This window comes from Coffea eugenioides, chromosome 2, assembly GCF_003713205.1.
Source record: "Coffea eugenioides isolate CCC68of chromosome 2, Ceug_1.0, whole genome shotgun sequence".
NCBI classification, from domain to species: Eukaryota; Viridiplantae; Streptophyta; class Magnoliopsida; order Gentianales; family Rubiaceae; genus Coffea; species Coffea eugenioides.
Genome location: NC_040036.1, coordinates 32,080,123 through 32,098,949, shown reverse-complemented (window position 1 = coordinate 32,098,949; position 18,827 = coordinate 32,080,123). Strand labels below are relative to the sequence as shown.

Here is an 18,827-nt window from a genome sequence, read left to right as displayed (position 1 = left end):
CAGATCAGCAAGATCAAAACCTTCATAGCAGATCAGCAAGATCCATCCAAGATCAGATTTTTTTTTTCCCCTGAGAAGAAGGGACTGATTAACTAGTCCGGTTGCTTAATTATTTGTTTTGTTCTGAAAGAGATGCTGCACTTTTTCTTTGCTGTGGCTTTCTCAGCAGCGCCCCTGATCCTTTATGTCCCTCCAGTAAGAAGCTTAAATTTGTTTCTGGAGACCATGGAAGATCTTTGGAGGGAATCAAGTTTGTATACAAATGGGGTGTATCCCCGTGTACGGTATGCTTGTTCTAGGATCTTCAATTGTATGCTTTGTATCACTACTAGGTGAAGGAATAAATGACTAAAGTTCTTATGGTTTTTGTTTGATGATCAGAGTAGAGGGTTGCTTGTACATAATCTTTCTGGCCTTTTCTTTATGTCATTCGGTTCTGATTTTGCTGTTAATTTCTTCGTTTCTTGTATTGGTGTTGTGGGCTGTAGTTTCCATAACTTGGTGTAATAATGAAGCCGTTGCGGCATCTTTGTACAATGGTAGTTGTATGGAAATCCAAGAGAATCAATAAGAGTTTGATCAATCGTTTCAAAATTGTGTGTTTTCTGACTGAATCTTGCTGTGATGCTATCTTGTTTTTCCGGGCTAATTTATGCTTATTGCCCCTGCATTAGAGGGCATCATTTTTGGTCTAATTTGCCCTGCATTAGAGGGCATCATTTTTGGCCTAATTTGCCCATCATGTTATCCAGGACATGAATTATGGTACAAAACTTCTTGTGTTATCCAGGCATTATTTTGTGTAATTGCATCTGACAATTATTAAGGTCTCAATCTCTCAACAACATATTGCATTGGAAGAAATTACTGCCACATTTCAAAGTATTAAATCTATTTGTGGTGCTTTGCAGTTTGGACTGAGGAGAAAGCTGCATAGTTTGTTTATACACACACACACACACACACACACACACACACACACACACACACACACACACACACACACATATATATATATATATATATATAAAATACATTATGTCATTTTGGAAAAAGAGGTGGGGTTTGTTGCTTAACACGTTACCGTTTGGACTAACAGATGATTATAGTTTATAGTGCCGTCTGTATGCAAAATTTCAGATTCTCCATTTATACTAATCATGTAAGTGTGGACAAGTTTGTCATTAGTATTTGGCTTTGATTATTTATTAATTACCATCGAAAGACAACTGCTTTGGATGTGATTTTGATATAATTGTTACCTATAACGGGTAGGTGGAGATAGGAAGAAACAAAAGGGGTCTAAAGATTGTTCAAAATGTGGTTGGCATCCTGGTAAAGTGGATGATACTGTTGTCATTTCTAAAGGAAAAGCTCTGCTTTTGGACTTTGTGTGTTTTTGGATCCAAAATGTTTGAAAAGGGTCAACACATTTTGTGGAGAATTTCTCATTAGATAATCAATTTCTTCCTGGAGTTTCGCTTTGTAAAGTATCTCTACTCCAACATCTTTTGGACCGATCATCATCATGAGGTATAATCAGGGTAATTTGATTGGAATTCTGGGCTTATTCATCCCAACTCTTGAGGGGCTTTTGGTTCTATTGGATTCTCCTCTTTTAGATGTGTCCCTGAGAGGAGAACGAATCATCACTCACTTTATTGTATCCATTTTGGAAAAATCACTGAATAAGGAGCAGAAATTGGGGATGCTATAGAGGCCTTCGATTGGCGGATATATAATTGTAGGTTTGGAATGCCCCAAAATGTTAGTCTAAATGTAAAAAATCACTGAGGTTTGACTAGTGGTTAGAGAAGGGTTCTTCGAGTTCTCTCAGCTGTCTAAGTTCAGGATTTGCTATAAAATATTTTATCTTTTTAACTACTATCTTTTTATCTCACATATGACAAATAATTTTTCCAAATAGTGGGTATCTAAACACCCGTTTTCAAATAATGGGTATAATATAAGTATCAAACACTACTGCTTTAAAGTTCTGTTTGTAAAACTAGAACTGGAATACAGTAAACAAAATCGTTATCAAAGAAGTCTAGCTGTTGAAATTCAGAGTTACAATTAATGCATCGCAGATTTGAGTGCTAAACGGATTTTATCCCCAATCAGACCTGATATCCTTCACAACCTCCATGCGAAGAGACCCTTTTTTTTTTTTTTGTTTCAATATATATCGAAGAAACAAAAGGCTATCGATTGAGCTAAAAATTCTAAAAACTGATTGGAGATATATTTTGCATAGGCCTCTTGATCACATTTTTGAAAACTCAATAGAGAATTCTTCGAAGGGGAAAGGAAAAAAAAAACTTGTAACAGCCTAATTGAAAGCCTAAAATATTTATATTGTTGCTCGACTAGAACATTTATCCTTTACATCTATAGAGCTGGAGCACAGCAAAATGAAGGACAAAGACAACAAGTTTTATTTACTGAAGTTGGTTTCTGGCACAAACCATGTTCTTATTACAATATATATTTCCCAGTAGATGAGATGAGATGAATGGACAAATGAATTGAAGAATGTGGATATATGTATGTGTGTCTAAGAAGCACCTGATACGAAAGAATGAAAGAATGAGAGAATACAATTGAATGTCTGGCTTGACTTCTAAATGGACTAACTAGAAAGTGTGCAAGGTTTTAGAAACCATAATACATCCAAAGGCTTGGCTTCTTTTTCACCAATCATCGCCGCATGCCCTCCATGATTGCTCTTCTTTCCTATCTCATTATTCTTCTCATCGAAATTCCTCTGTCCCAGCTCCTGCAGAACTCCTCTCTCCTAGTTTCATGAAGCATAATGTGCATGAAATTAGTAAACAAGACACGATAATAATTTGAAAATAATGTAAACTTCCACCACATGAACTTTGGTACAATCTTGTGCAAATTACGCCATTGTAACTTAGGCCAAAACCACATCATGATCGGTAGAAGAGCACTGACTTATAGGGGATGGTTAGAAACAGAAAAGCAAAATCATGTATCTTTCTTTATCCCCCAACTGATATCAAACTATTTTGGTGAAACCATATAAAAGAAAGGAAAACTCTGTAATTGCCACCATTTGTTATTTCAATGATATAAACGAATTGAAAGTAAACTGGTGAAGCAATATGGTCTCTGAAAGTCCTCATTACCGGCATTCTAGACTTGAAAGCTTGTGGTGGGGTGTGGGTAGCATTGGAAGGTCCACGGCTGGCTGAAAAACATTGTGGAGTGGGAGGACAAGTCCTAATCTGCAACAATGTCTCTTCTTGATGCTTGATGGTCTTAACATTGATAGTAACTGGAGTGTTTTCTGCATCATCATATCTCCTGCATGATATTGACCGAATAGATTATATTTAGGAACCACAGAATAATGTTTTATAATTGGATTCCTAGAAGGGCATTTTTGGGCACAAGATGTCTACATCTTTTCAAAAATACATTATAGCTAAATCATCCATCCAATTCCAAGAATCAGATGGTCCATTTTCTGCACTGAGTTGGTCCAAACATAACATCAATCTGCACCAATTAACATAATTTTAACTGCTCTAATACATAAACACACAGGGCCAAAAACTGTCTGCCCTCACCCATATGCCCAAATTTAACTCCAGTGATGATTACAATATGGTGGGATAATATTGAGTTGTTATTCCAAAACCAGAAATTCTTTTTCCTAATTCTAAGTTGTGTGCTCCATATGCATCTATGTGGTATGGGGTTCATTGCCAATATCTAGTGCTAATACAATTTGTGACCAAGATAAAAAGAACTTTCAGGTAACATGACAAAGAACAAGGGATATAGCACTTACTTCTTCCTTGTCCGCTTATCCTGGAACTTGCTATTTTGCTGTGCTTCATGTTTCTCCATGCTTGCCTCAAGCAATGGTTTCCTTTCTTTTTCTTTATCATCTAGGTCACCAGAATCATCCCTCACATGGTCTTTAATCAACTTCTCCTCCACATTCTCTCTGTCCTTGGCCCTTGTTGCCAACTTCTTCAATTCATTGCAAAACTCTGCCACCTTATTAAGTATATCGCTGCCAGCAAACAGATTCTTTGCAGACAAGGTACTTCTGAGACTTCGTGGTTGTTCCTTCTTCAATGTACTTTCACGAATTTGTTTCTTCTCTGTGCCTGATTTTATTCCCTCTTTCATGAATTTACCTTTGTAATGGGGAGGGGTCAAGAAATTGGGATTCTGGTTCTCACTGTCTTCAGTAATCCTTCCATACTTCAAGTCCTTGATTGGTGATATTGAAGGTCCTCTTAGTCCCCTCTTCTTCAGTGTAGCATCTCTGAAATCATAAGAAGAATTGTTCTCCAATCATCAGACATGAAAGATCGATGAGGACTATAAAATGCTTAAAGAGCTAGGACTGCATTTGTACCTCCTTGTTCTTTCACCAAATGGAAGTATCTCTGAGACACTAGCCGACCTCTGAAACATCAGGATAGAAGATTAGTTGAAAAAGTTATTTCAAAATAGACGAGTCAAACAATATTACTCAAATGGAACAACTTAATACTTTTTCAGCTTCCGATTAACTGGTGATGCATTAGCTAAATCTATAAAATTTACTAGAGAGAGACAATCCATTCACTATTAGACCGGGTTAGAATCACTAAGGGCATAATGTTTTACATGTCTCAGAATGTTAAAATCATAATGTTTTATGTACTTGGAACTTTTCCAAATAAGATTTACTGCAAAAGGGAAATGAGCTTAGCTTCATTTCCTCTTTCACTGAGGGCATTGTTTAGCACTTAAATTTTAGTGAATCCAAGAAATGAGATTCTAGGATAGCTCAAAATTTTATACTAAATGGTTTTAAGGAATACAACAAAGAAACTGAATGTTAACAAATTATGGAATAAACACTTGGAACAAAAACCCAAAACTCTTTAATTTCTTCCACACATTTGCAAAAGCAAAAAGTCTTGTCCTTTTCCTTCTAAAAATCCAATATCCAAACGGACCTCAGAACCTAAATCTTACATGTTGCCAGTAGGATTGGGTAAATTAATGTTCAATTTTGTATATGTACAAGAAAAAATAGCAGGGCAGCATTACAGAGAAATTCCCATATCAAAATTCAATCTTGAATTCTAAACCATTTCCTAGTAATTAATTGAAATCTCCACCCCGCCCCCCCCCCCCAACCCAAAGCCCCACCAAAAAAAAAAAAAAATTGCATAAGCAATGAGCAATAACCCACTTCATAAATCTTCAACGCAGTAATTAATCTGCAAATAACTACTTTTATTACTTAATTTTGCCTGAAAACCAAATGGGTTCCTCCCCCCTTCCAAAAAAAAGAAAAAAAAAAAAGAAAAAGGAACAATAAATAAAAGAAGAACCCACATACAGCATAGAAATCAAGAAAATGCACAGCGCAGAGAAGTAAAGAAACCTTAAAATGTGGAGTTGTTTCTTTGAAGAAATCTTCAACCCTTTTTGGATGATTACAATCTGCAAACAATCAGCACCAGAAACCTCAAAATCAAGAAACTAAAACCCATACAATTTCTCCAAAATCAATGACCCAAAAAGCCAAATTACACTTATTTGTTGCCCAGATATTACCTGGTCTACAGAACCAAGACTCATCATCAACGGAGGCATCAGGGGCAGAAAAATCAACCCATTGAGGAGCATTGATATTCTCATAAACCTCATCTTTGGCAAACCTCGAATCTATGCTCTTCCAATCAATTACTGCTACCTCCATTTTCCTCTACAAGAAAGGGAGGAAAGGAGCTTCAAATCTTTACACAAAGCTTCGATTTTTCCGAGTTTTCTGAAGAAGTTTGGCTTGTTTACTGGCTTATTGTGATGGAATAGTGAAGTGAAAATGCCTCAGATTATAGCGGTGAGGTGAAGGCTGAAGAATTGGCTTGAGAATGCGGTCTGAAAAGTGGACCGTTGGGGGGGGGGGTTGAAGGGGTCTTATTGTTATTATTATTTTATTATTGTGGTTTTATTAATCGACCGTTGGAGATTCTCTTATTTATTTGTCATCTGGTGAATCAAGGCTTTATTCCCCTGGGTATTTAGGAAAGAGAAAACGAAAAAAAGTGAGGGGGGATGGGGGAAATCATTCACTGGTATGGGCCTTTGGTTTATGGGGTTTTGGGCTGGGGGATCTATCTTTGGTTCTGAGAATTACTGATGGAGATACAAGTGGGAAGGGCTTCGGTTGCTTCTAGGTCAAAGGCTTTTTATATAATTTAAGTGTTTGGATTGGAGATTATTTGGAAGAATTTTTTTAAAATAGTAGTGGAGCATACTAACACTTATATGATGTATATCAGATAAAAAAATTATTTAAAATATAAAAAATTAAAAAAATATCTTTATGATGCAAACAAAACATTATTTGGGAAAAATATTTATATCCAAACAACTCCACTTTATCCAATTCCAAGCCATATATACTCTACCAAGAAAAAGAAAAACCTAAAATCCAAGCCATAAATTGTTTGCTTTGGTTTGTTAGGTACTTATTTTTTTAGCTAGCAAAAACCAATAGAAATTACAGGAATTTGAGATAAATTGCTTGGGCAAAATGTGTGAAAATTACACCCCCTAACTAAGGAAAGTACAAAATTTTCATTACATTTTTTCACCCAATTAATTGTTTTATGCAGTTTCTTTTTAAAAAGACACAGAGTTCTTTTAATTTGTAACTTTTTGGTGTAAAAAATTAAGCTATACCAAACTAGTACACCAATATCCTGTATAAGTAGATCTGGTTGCTGGGAATTATTTTGATTGATTTCCACATTTACCAATGAACGTCCTATAACAAGAAGGTTCAATCACTTTGCTACAAAAAGAGAACAAATACATGAACAACTTTTTATTCCTTGAAATGGATAAGTTGTTTAGTTATGTACAATATGCACAACAGTAACAAATTTTGATAGTCTAGCAAAATTTATTTTCTCATTCACTAAGAGACCATGTTATTCATTTAACTGAGGGTGTGTTTGATAAAACTCAAGTCTGAAAACTGAAATCTAAAATCTAAAGTCTGAATCCATTAAGTCATTGAATTGTTAAGTAATAAATCTAATACATTTCGGTGTATATCACATTTAGTGATAAATGAATAGTTTATCACTTATTTTTGGGAGCAAATTTTGTCTAGGAAATTTAATGCCATTTAATTAATTTAGATGTTCAATTTTTTGTTATCAAATGCGTCTGAACATGTTAAGATATGAATCTATTAAGTTTAAGTGTTGAATTGGGTTATCAAACAGGGCCTAAATCGCACAATAAGACAGAATTTTGTTGATTGCTTGAGGACTAAGTAGTACGTTTTAGAAAACTTGAGGTGTCTTGGGAATAGTTATTAAACCCGGCCCGGAGAGGAACCCGGTGAAAGAGGTGGGTCAACGGGTTACTGGTTCAACCAGTGGGTGAGTGATCTAACCGGTGGGTCACTACATATATTTAAATATTATATTTTATAATTTTTGATATAGTTAAAACTATAATAAACTATGTTATAGTAAATACTCAATTAGTCCAATTTATTATATAATCATTAATTCTTATAAGAATTAACAAAACCTAAATTTAATTAGTAATCCACCAAACTTCAAGTATAAAATTTTATCTAAGTGTAATTATCTAGTTTATTTACGAAATTTAAGTGCAAAAGGTTATTAAGAATAATATTTATTTTAACAATGAATTGTGTAATATGTTATTTTTTAAATCCATTTCATAATTTATAGAATTTAGGGAATAATAAAATTTTATTAAAAGATTCCAAACAAATTTTGTTTTGAAGAAATAAAATAAGAATAAAAATCTAATAGATACTATAGAAGGAGTAAATAAGCACTAAGTGAGCTGTTGGATTAGTGGTGAGTGTGCTTAACCTTTATATTTGAGGTTTGAGGTTCAAATCAACATTGGAACATCTTCTAATCATTTTTATCCGAAAACTGGGTTTCTTACAAAACCGTCCAGTTCAACCGGTTGAACCGCCGGTCCGTTGAAAAGTCAACGGGTTTCTTGCACAAACGATCCAATTACAAACCCAACCCGGTTTTTGGCCGGTTCACCGGGTTGACCGGTTGAACCGTAGGGCCGGGCCGGTTTAATAACTATGGTCTTGGGGATTAATTTAGCCAAAAGAAATATTTGTTAAGTCACATTTAAGGATAAATTTAGCCTAATTGGAATTTATTAGGTATTGATAGGAACAATACAAGACTTCACCAGTGGTAATCGTGTTAATGAATTGAGCACTCGTGTTAATTTGAGTACAATGAGGTTGTTTTATCAAAATCCAAAATAGAAAAAGGAAAACAGGTTAACAGAGTTGAAGGATTTCAAAGATTTGTTCTTCAATATTCCCTCCTATATTTTTAAGAATTTTAAAATAGCATAGAAAGCTGAAATACTTTCACAATTGGCCCTAGGGATGCAAAGAACCCGAGATTTTAAGTTTAATTCTGACTTAATCAAATCCTGACTCAACTTGAATATATGAGGCTCGGAATTGAGTTTGAATCTGGAGCTAGTAAGTAAATTAGGTTATGATGATAATTAATATAAAGAGTCAATTTTGGATATTTGTCTACTAAGAGATAAAATTCAGCACCACTTTTCCCTTTTCCCTTTTCCCTCTTGCACATCTTCCACTAGTATTACTAGATCGTATTCCAGCTCATGATGAATAACTTCTTGTAATAACGTAGAAGGGCCAACATATTCACTAAACACAAGGACCATAGTCTAGAAGTTACAGAAAATTAACATGAAGAATTTGGTAATTTAAGAATATCGGAATTGGATTATGCACATTCACATTTGGGTGGTTCTTTTTTTTTTTTTGGGCTTAGAGGTGTTTAGATTTTACTGTAGATTAAATATTATGACTCGGTTGATATGTTGCTAATCTCTTTGTGTTGAAAAGTTGATCAGTACACTTTCCAGCTGTGGTGGAGCCAGAACTCTAAAAATAAGGGGGTTAAACTCCGATAACACAAGAATTGTTGTAGAGTTTAAAACCAATAAACATGTCTATCTTAAAAATTCATTTTTTCGATGTTAAAATGTGCATTCATATAAATTGTGCTTAAAATTTGCAGTGAAAATTATCTTTGAATTCGCTCTTGTGAAGGATAATGCTTGTCTACTGTCAATTATTTAGGAGGGCAATATATGATAGGAAAGAGAATTCTAAAAATTTTGGGAGGCAAACAAGAAACAATTATAAAAATTTATGAATTTTCTAAACTTGAATCATAATTTTCTCCAAATTGAGGGGATGCAATCGCACTCTCTCAACTACATGTGGCTCCACCACTGCCTCCCATATTAAAAATAGAAACTTGGCATAGATATAGCAAAAAAAATTTTATGTTGGCTCGAGCTCCTCTCACGTTAAAGATTGAAAAATGAAGGATTCTATATGTGGACCAATCAAAGGCTTCGCCGGCCAATTGACACAGACCTTGCAACCGCAGTCCCTAGGGGACCATAACCCTTTTTATGTGAGAAAAAGAAACGAAGAAAGTTCTTTGAACCTTCCTGGTCCTCAGGTCAAAATTTTGTGGTAGAATAGTTAAAAAACTTAGCTGGATGAACAATCTTTTAACTTTCATTAAATCTTGACATCAATTTTTTCAAGAAATATGAGCATTTCTGCAATAGTTTCTAGAATATTTCGATGCTTTGAGGTGATTTCTCTCCCTAAAAGTCCATGCTATGCATGATAATTCTACGCCTTCTCGGAAAGACGCAATCCGAAATAGTCAATGCCTTCTTAATAATAATAAATCTTTGAGGTACTTGTTAATATTTAATACAATAGGATTAATTTTTTATGCACTAATAATAGGGTGATTTTTTTACACTATCAGTTATGGATAGATACATATCATATATACATAATTTGAATTTCAAATTTGAATTCATATTACGTGACAACGATTTAAGTCTGCTAGTGTTAAAAGAAATACACCGACACTGTATGAAAATTTACTCTGCAGCATAATTGTAAGTCCAGTTTACATTCAGAAAACTGATGCTATATATAAGAGAATGCATATCCCAGAAGAAGTGATCCAATTACACAGCGAATCTGCAAGCAAAACTGCTTCAAATTCATTTGAAGCACGACAAATGGATAGTGGTTTGTAGGCTCAGAATAAATATATATTCTTGAGGAAAATTACTGAATATTCTTTAAAATATGGTACAGTTCGTTATAGACACCAAGAAACTATAATTTCTTCTTCATGTCATGGTGGGTGAAGATTCATAAGTTGCTGACAAGTGAAATCGTGACTTTCATTTGTTTTGCATAAGTTTTCAATTTTTATAGGCTTTACTTTTGGGTTAGTTTCCAAGTTCACCTCAAACAGCTCAAGTGATCATATCAAGGTAGAATAAGTCGCCCGGGTTAGTTATTTACCAAAGGCTGGCCAAGTCTCGAAGGTAGAATCAGTCTCTTAGAGTTATAAATTGCCCACCCCACCCCCGCCCGCCATATTGCAGATGTTGGTGCAAAATACATCACTTGTCGGTGGACAGATAATCAGCTGTATCACAAGAAAAAAGTTAAGACAAAAAAACTCCATTCCTACTAAGCTTAATGTATTTTCTGATTTTTAATAGCACTAAGAGCTACTTTTTTGAACAAAAAATTTAGATATTTAAATTTAAGATTTAAATTACAAAGTGTTCATGTAATAGGATTTCGCTTAAAAGGTTTTATGTACTCATATGTCAATCAATTTTCTCAAACGAATTTTAGAGAAACTGCTTGCACAAAAAAGGTTTTGCTGGTAAAGAACAATGAAGAACGCTTCTAACACATTTAATTTATGCTGAGAGAGTATTCAGAGTAAAAATAATTTATGTATTGAATTAACCAATTGCCAAGTTGAATATTCTTGTCTAATTGCTGATTAAACTGACTAATTCTTGCCTCCAATCTTACCTAACGATGCCTGTCGTGTGAACCTTAATAAAAGAATAATGCATGCATGCGCAGTAGAACTTGTAGGACGTCAAACTTTACACTATTCATGAAGCTGACTACATCGACAAATCATCACTAAATTTGTGTATATAAAGAGGGTAAAAACAATCATCTTCTCATCAGATGAACCTCAACTGAGTTTGCACTCCATTAAGTCCCCAAAACTTTCTGGAAATCAAGCAAACTTGTAGCTCATCAAAATTCATAACTATTCCTATCACTTAGGAGACATGGCTCTCCTCAAAGCATCACTATGGCATTTGTTAGCACTTGTCTCCATATTGGCTCTTCGCGTCAGTGCCAAGGATGATGGGCCACCTGCTGAATATAGCTCTCCCTCACCTCCTCCCTATGAGTACAAATCACCACCATATATGCACAAACCTCCTCCTTACGAGTATATGTCGCCACCATATATGTATAAACCACCGCCCTATGAGTACATGCCACCACCATATGTGTACAAACCACCTCCCTACGAGTACATGCCACCACCATATGTGTACAAGCCACCGCCGTATGTGTACAAGCCACCACCGTATGTGTACAAGCCACCGCCGTATGTGTACAAGCCACCTCCATATGTGTACAAACCACCTCCTTATGTGTACAAGCCACCGCCATATGTCTACTCATCACCACCACCACCACCTTACAAGTACTCCTCCCCACCACCTCCACCATACATGTATTCTTCACCTCCACCACCTCCTTACAAGTATACTTCACCACCTCCCCCACCATATAAGTATTCCTCACCACCACCTCCACCATATAAGTATTCCTCACCACCACCTCCACCATACAAGTAAACCGCTGAGCCACATCCTTGCTATTAGTTACCTTCACGCCTGCCACCTTGCATTACAAGTCATCTCCATTAGCGATTGCACCTCCTTATTCCTACTGATTTCCTTGGACTATGTCCTCTAAAACCACACGTTACAAGAATATGTCCAGTGTCTTCCTATTGGTGTCTTGAAGTTATTTGTTTGAGTTTGTCATTTTACTGAAACCCTCCAAGTGATAACTGCCTATCCAGAAAATCTTAGAAAAAGAAATCCGTGATCAGCCATTCAGTTCAATAATCCTGTTTTTTTCTTTTTCTCTAAAAAAATAACTATAGGCAGAGCTACCTGCTTTGGAGGAGTACTTTAATTTTGTGCTTCAATATTGTTGTGAATCCAATTGTATCGTTTTGTTGCCTTTATGATGGCCTGTTCTTGTACTACATATATATGTTTGAAATAAAGTGGTTTATTTTATTTTATTTTCTGTTGGATTCCAAGTTCGTCTTCCTCTGATTGTCTTAAATAAGCATTGGTGCTTGAGAACTATTTGGTGCACTTGATTGCCTATATTTCAGGTGTGAGATTTTGGTTTATCTCTGCTTTCCATTCAAATAAGCATGTTGATTCACCTGCTCCTGCATAGTGGCATTGCGTATATGCATGGGCTTTTTCTAGGAAAGAAGATGACCATTCTACTTCTTTTATAATCTCAAGCAATAAGTACACATCTTTCTGGAGAAAGTCAGTAGTTACTCATTGGCTCTTAAGAAAACGAAACGTATGGAAAATTGATCACGAGATAGCAAGACGGTTCAAATCAAAGTAAAAGTCAAACTTAGAGTAGCCACATTTCTCAAAAGAAATTAAAATCTTTATAGTTCCAACTAATTACGTGTTCATATAAGCACCGAATAATATTGTATATATATATATATATATACACACACACAGTTAAAAGAATTGTTGGTGGATGCAAGTAATATCATTTGACAGTGATCTTCGTGTTGCTTGGTTTCTTAATTCTATAGTAACCTTGTGGGATGGATTGATGTACAGATACATCATAATTCATTTGCATATTAACATAAAATTTGCTTCACATTTATAATTACTAATTCAACGTTTAAACGCTAATGGAAACAATAAAACGTTGATATTATGGAAAAATAAGACAGGCAAATCAATATTTTGTGGCACACAAAAGTGTAACAAAGGTGCAGATATATTTTACAAGAAAATTATAAGCAATTTGTGAATAATCAAATAATTGCAAGCAAATTTGACGTTTTACCTGTTTTCCTATTTGACCTGGCACAGTCTATGGAAGCTCTTAGAGAATCAATTTCATTAATTGCAATTACTTTTTTGATGTATAGAAAATGGGGAATGGATGGGGCAATGTCACCAAAAACAATTTACTGGAAATTGAATCTTAGGCAAATTAAACTACAGCCCGTGAACTACAGGTCATTTGTTCCTTTTCACCTGCCGTCTAAGTTTTGCAAAAACAGAGCTTTTGTTTTTCATGATATTTCAAATTTTCTTCGAGTTATATTCGGGCTTAAATTTCATTTTTCCAATAAGAAACCACTTAGAAACAGTGGGGTTTGATGTAGATCCCTACCTGTTTTTATACAAAGTTATAAAAAAGAGTACATTATGCAAATGAAGTGAATCGTTACAATTACTCGAGTAAGTACGCATAATCATGTAATACAGATTTGTTGGCATGAAAAATTACGTGCACAGCGGAATCAATTTTAACACATATAAAAATATGTGGGAGGAGGAGGAGAATAAATACTCAATAATTTATTTAATTTAAAACTCAACAATAACAAATATCAATTCATAGCCTTTCACTCACGACAGCTCACAAATCTCAACTATGAAACTTTCTCTCAAATGTATCTTTCAAGATTCTACTTAACTCTTCAAATAACAATCTACTAGACTGATAGTATTTATAAATTGAAAAATTTCCTAAAACAACTATAATTGTAAACCAAAATTTACTTGAAGACTAACTTGAGATTTCCTAATCTAATGTGGAAACTAAACAAATAAGACACCAACAAAAGAATTAGGAAACTAAATTCTAAAATAACTTGGTTTAATTTCCTTTATTGCCTCATTTAAACCAAGCTCTTGATGTTGTCATCTCTAACGCCATATCGACTTTAAATCTCCATGAAAAATTTAGTCGCAGTATAAACAACATTCAACCCCAACTTATAATTGATCTTCAATTTCATCTTCACGCACGATAGTGGACAAAACTTATACTTCTCAAACGGTTTCTTCATTTGATCACTCTTGTCAAAAAATTCAATCATGTTCACCCATACTCCATTAGATACTCCATAATTTAATTCATCCATGTCACCAAGAAAATCTCCCAAAACCACAAAATCATAGTTGCCACTACCGATGCTTTTAACATCACCATGTTTTTCCTTTACTTTTTTCACACCAACAATTGCATCAACTCTAGCAGTATCACAACGTTCAATTAATTTGTCCACCTCACAATTGATCTTAATCAAGTCCATCACTTGATTTTTCTTTTCATAAAGTTTATCAATCTTGATAAAATTAACAATTTCTACGTTGCCATGATCTTCAGGCACATCTTTAACTTCATCAATGACTTCACCTTTGTCCTCAACCACATGTGAAATTTCTTCTTGAATCATAAATTCTTCATCTTCATGTGCACTCGCAACTTTTATAATTTCTTCTTCTTTTGACTCATCAAAGTATTCTTTTTCTTCTTCTTCATCACAAATTTCTTTTCCACCATTACCATAGGAATTTATCAAAGATTTCCAAGCCTCCTTTATTGTTTTTGCATGTATGAATTTATCCGCTACATGTAATTGGACTTGAGTGTTGAGATAGTGGAATGCCTTATAATCTAACTGTCTATTCCTCTTTTTAATTGCATCATCTGATAATTTCGTGTCTTGTACACGTTGTATGAATCCCTTCTCAACAATATTCCAAATTCCAATAACTCGAAAAAATCTTTCCATCATCAAACTCCAAATCTCAAATTCATTTTTACCATCAAAGATAAAAATCCACCCCATTCATGCCCTGTGGGGCAGGCACTCACTCTCGTTACCATCCTATTAATGCTTACTATTTGATTTTTTTTTTATAAGTCAAAGTGAGTTGGAATTTTTGTACTATTGTAAGTTCCTGTCGCTTTTGCATTTCCGTAAGTTATTAATTCTCAATTCAAGAAAACTAGACGTGTCAGATTTAGTGATTGGAAAGAAAAATAGTATGTAAATAAGCAGTTGCTTAAACCTAAGCTTGTTGAATGTTACTCTATAATAAGGAAGCAATAAAAATCCTAATTGTAATCTAAAGACAAAATATTGCCTTAGGTTTAATTAAGCATATAACTAATTAAGATGACTGCTCCACACGTGTATTGTGTTAGTACGGCTTCTAAGCACACTTCTTTTTCTTTGCTAAAAGCCAGAAAATATTTTGGTTCTCAAAATTAGTCTGTTAATTAATCAATTTGTATTAACTAAATAGATACAAGTCAGTGCTAAATTTTATTATAATGTGCAACACACGTGGTGTTTTCTAGTTGGCTAGAAACAAATGAATTAGACGCTTATACTTTCAATTCATAGGTTTCAAAGTTACTTTTCACCATAATGCTGGTTGTGTTTCTCATGTTTCAGTAAAATCAGGTTCTTTTATCAAATACAGAATAGACAAGAAAAACAGGTTAATAGAGTTGAAGAATTTCAAGGTTTGTTCTTCCAATCTCCCTTGTTAAGATCAGTTTTGTTAGGGCTCAAAAAAAAAATTCCCTTGTTAGATTTTTAAGATTTGGCATAAAAAGCTGAATACTAACATGATTCTACCTAGGGCTGCAAACAGACCCAAGTTTTTTAGTTTATTTCTGACTTATCCGGGCTCAGCTTATGTATGGGAATGAATTCAGCAGTTTTGTTCTATCTATAGAGGTATATATGGTTGGAGAGATGAAGTTTCTTGGCGGTGTAACTTTATACAGAACAATACTTTGTTACTACGGCTTATAGAGTAACTTTATACAGAACAATATATGGTTGGAGAGGAATCAAAGGCAATTCAAAGGTAGATATTCCACTCCAGAAAATGTGATACAGCAACTAGTTGCAGGGTGGCGAAGAGCAATTGAGAGCTGAGCTTAGATTGGAATTTTAATGAAGCTATAGTTTGTCCTGCTTAACTATTATTGTAAACATATAGGTTTTAGTAGTACTAGTTGATACTGTAATTATTACTCCAGTTTACATGCAGAAAACTGATGCTTCATATAATAGGGCTACATAACTTCTCGTTGAACACTTCCAATGATATAATAACAACCTATGATAAGACAGAAGGAATTAAGAATGCATATCTCAGAAGAAGTGATCCAATTACATAGCGAATCTGCAAGCAAAACCACTTCAAATTCATGTAGAGTATGACAAATGGATAGTGGTTAATATGGTCAAAATAAATATGTATTCTTTGGAAGACTTATTTCTACTAACTAATCTTTAAAATATGGTAGATTTTGCTACAGACTGCAAGAAACTACGCGTCTTTCTCATGTCACAATGGGGGAAGATTCAAAAGTTGCTGACAGATGAAATACTGACTTTCATTTGTTTTGCATAAATTTCCAACTTTTGAAGCCTTTCATTTTCGGTTAGTTTTCAAGTTCATCTCAAACAGCTCAAGTCCTCTGGTAGAATAAGTCACCGGGGTTAGTTATTTACCAAAGACAGGCCACATCCTCAAAGGTAGAATCAGTCGCTTGAGTTATAATTTACCCTAGATTGCAGACTCTCTAAAAGCATAAAAAACTCAGAATAGTAGTTAGATGAAAGATTTTAAATATTCAAAAAAGTAGTTACAAATTAGGGTAGAAACACCTAGAAGGTAGGGATAGAGATAAGATAATGATACTTTTTTTTGGGTAAATTCCACTTTACCCCCTTGTGGTTTAGCGTTTTTCACATAACCCCCCAATGATTTTAAAAGCTATACATAACCCTCTTATGATTTGGATTAAAGTGTCAAAGTGACGGAAATGATCATTCGTAACGGCGTCACGTAAAATGTCAAAATTACCCTTATGTAAAGTTGAAAATTATTTATTAACCAAGGGGGGTTATGTGTATATTTTAAAAATCATAAGAGGGTTATATGGTAAAGTACTAAACTATAAGGGAGTTATATGATAAAATATAAAAAGCATATGGGGTTAATGTGTCATGTATTTATAAGGGTAATTTCGACATTTTTAGAAGTTCCGTTACGAGTGACTATTTCCGTCACTTTGACACTTTAATCCAAACCATGAGGGGCTTATGTATAACTTTTGAAACCATAGAGGGGTTATGTAAAAAAAGGGTAAACCACAGGGGGGTAAAATGTAATTTGCCCTATTATTTCTAATTCTCAAGATCACAGCATCTGTCATCGAAAAATTAAATAGTCCATTCGTACTAAGCTTGCTGTATTTTCTGATTTTTAATAGCAATGAGAGCTACTTTTTGAGCACAAAATTTAGATGTTTAAACTTAAGATTTTAAAGTTACAAAGTGCAAATGTAATAGGATTTCCTTTCAATGGTTTACTCGTCAATCAAATTTCTCAATCAATTTTTAGAGAAACTACTCCCACATAAGAGATTTTACTGGTAAAGAATATTGAAGAACACTTTAAAAACGTAAAATTTAGGCTGAGAGAGTATTCAGAGTAAAAATAATTTATGTATTGAATTAACCAATTGCCAAGTTGAATATTCTCTTCTAATTGCTGATTAAACTGACTAATTCTTGCCTCCAATCTTACCTAACGATATATACCTGTCGTGTGAACCTTGATAAAAGAATAATGCGTAGTAGAAATTGTAGGACGCCAGGAAGTAATACTGTTCATAAGGTTGACTTGAGTTGTTTATATGAACGGGAAAAAGCAAATCATCTTCTCATCAAGTGAACCTCATCTGATGTTTTCACTCCTTTTAAGTCTCCAAAACTTCTTGGAAATCAAGCAAACTTGTAGCTGATCAAAATTCATAACTATTCCTACCACTTAGGAGACATGGCTCTCCTCAAAGCATCATTATGGCATTTGTTAGCACTTGTCTCCATATTAGCTCTTCATGTCAATGCTTACAATGTTTGGCCACCTGTGGACTATGCTTCTCCTCCACCTCCTTCCTACGAGTACAAACCACCGCCCTATATGTACATGCCACCAACATATTACTATCCATCCCCACCTTATGTCTACTCATCACCACCACCGCCACCTTATGTTTACAATTCACCTCCACCACCTCCACCATATGTTTACATGTCACCGCCTCCACCACCTTACAAGTACTCCTCTCCACCACCTCCACCGTACGTCTATTCTTCGCCCCCACCTCCACCATACGGCTATTATTCACCCCCACCACCCCCTTACAAGTACACCTCTCCCCCACCTCCACCATATGTCTACTATTCACCTCCACCACCACCATATATGTATACTTCACCGCCACCTCCACCATACCAGTACACTTCACCACCTCCCCCACCTTACAGCTATTATTCATCTCCACCACCACCAACATACAAGTGAACCACTTCCTTATTATTAGTTACCGTCACCCGGCCACCTTGCATTACAAGTCATTTCCATTAGCCATTGCACCGCCTTATTCCTACTGATTTCTTTGAACTACGTCCTCTAAAAGCGCACGTTATAAGAATATGTCTAGTGTCTTACTGTTCTTGTCTTGGAGTCATTTGTTTGAGTTTGTCATTTTATTGAAACCCTCCAAAGTGAGAACTGCCTGTCCAGAAAATCTTCGAAAAGAAATCACGTGATCAGCCATGCAGTTCGATAATCCTGCTTTTTTCTTTTTCTCTAAAAGAATAACTATTGACGGAGCTGCCTGCTTTGGAGGAGGACTTTAATTTGACGCTTCAATATTGTTGTGTATCCAATTGTAT

At 34.8% G+C, this 18,827-nt stretch overlaps 2 protein-coding genes across 2 annotated transcripts; one reads left to right on the top strand and one right to left on the bottom strand.

The window, feature by feature from the left end:
• Window positions 1–2,415: 2,415 nt before the first annotated feature.
• On the bottom strand, window positions 2,416–5,922 carry LOC113762644. The gene is made up of 6 exons (XM_027306190.1): window positions 5,599–5,922; window positions 5,426–5,484; window positions 4,403–4,452; window positions 3,824–4,309; window positions 3,156–3,333; window positions 2,416–2,797 (listed from the first exon to the last, which is right to left on the bottom strand). Exons 1-6 carry the CDS (start codon window positions 5,741–5,743, stop codon window positions 2,633–2,635), a joined length of 1,083 nt encoding a protein of 360 aa, XP_027161991.1. The 5' UTR covers window positions 5,744–5,922; the 3' UTR covers window positions 2,416–2,632.
• Window positions 5,923–11,253: 5,331 nt separating this feature from the next.
• On the top strand, window positions 11,254–18,453 carry LOC113759502 (extensin-2-like). Its single transcript, XM_027302078.1, has 3 exons — window positions 11,254–11,831; window positions 15,519–15,589; window positions 17,921–18,453. Exons 1-3 carry the CDS (start codon window positions 11,254–11,256, stop codon window positions 18,451–18,453), a joined length of 1,182 nt encoding a protein of 393 aa, XP_027157879.1.
• Window positions 18,454–18,827: the final 374 nt, after the last annotated feature.

Coding starts and splice junctions, on each gene's coding strand:
- LOC113762644 (XM_027306190.1), bottom strand. CDS start 5,743: ATGGAGGTAGCAGTAATTGATTGGAAGAGCATAGATTCGAGGTTTGCC. Junction 5,485..5,598: donor GTCTTGGTTCTGTAGACCAG/GTAATATCTGGG, acceptor GATTGTTTGCAG/ATTGTAATCATCCAAAAAGG. Junction 2,798..3,155: donor CTTTCAAGTCTAGAATGCCG/GTAATGAGGACT, acceptor TCATGAAACTAG/GAGAGAGGAGTTCTGCAGGA.
- LOC113759502 (XM_027302078.1), top strand. CDS start 11,254: ATGGCTCTCCTCAAAGCATCACTATGGCATTTGTTAGCACTTGTCTCC. Junction 11,832..15,518: donor CCACCACCTCCACCATACAA/GTAAACCGCTGA, acceptor CTCATGTTTCAG/TAAAATCAGGTTCTTTTATC. Junction 15,590..17,920: donor TAGAGTTGAAGAATTTCAAG/GTTTGTTCTTCC, acceptor CCTACCACTTAG/GAGACATGGCTCTCCTCAAA.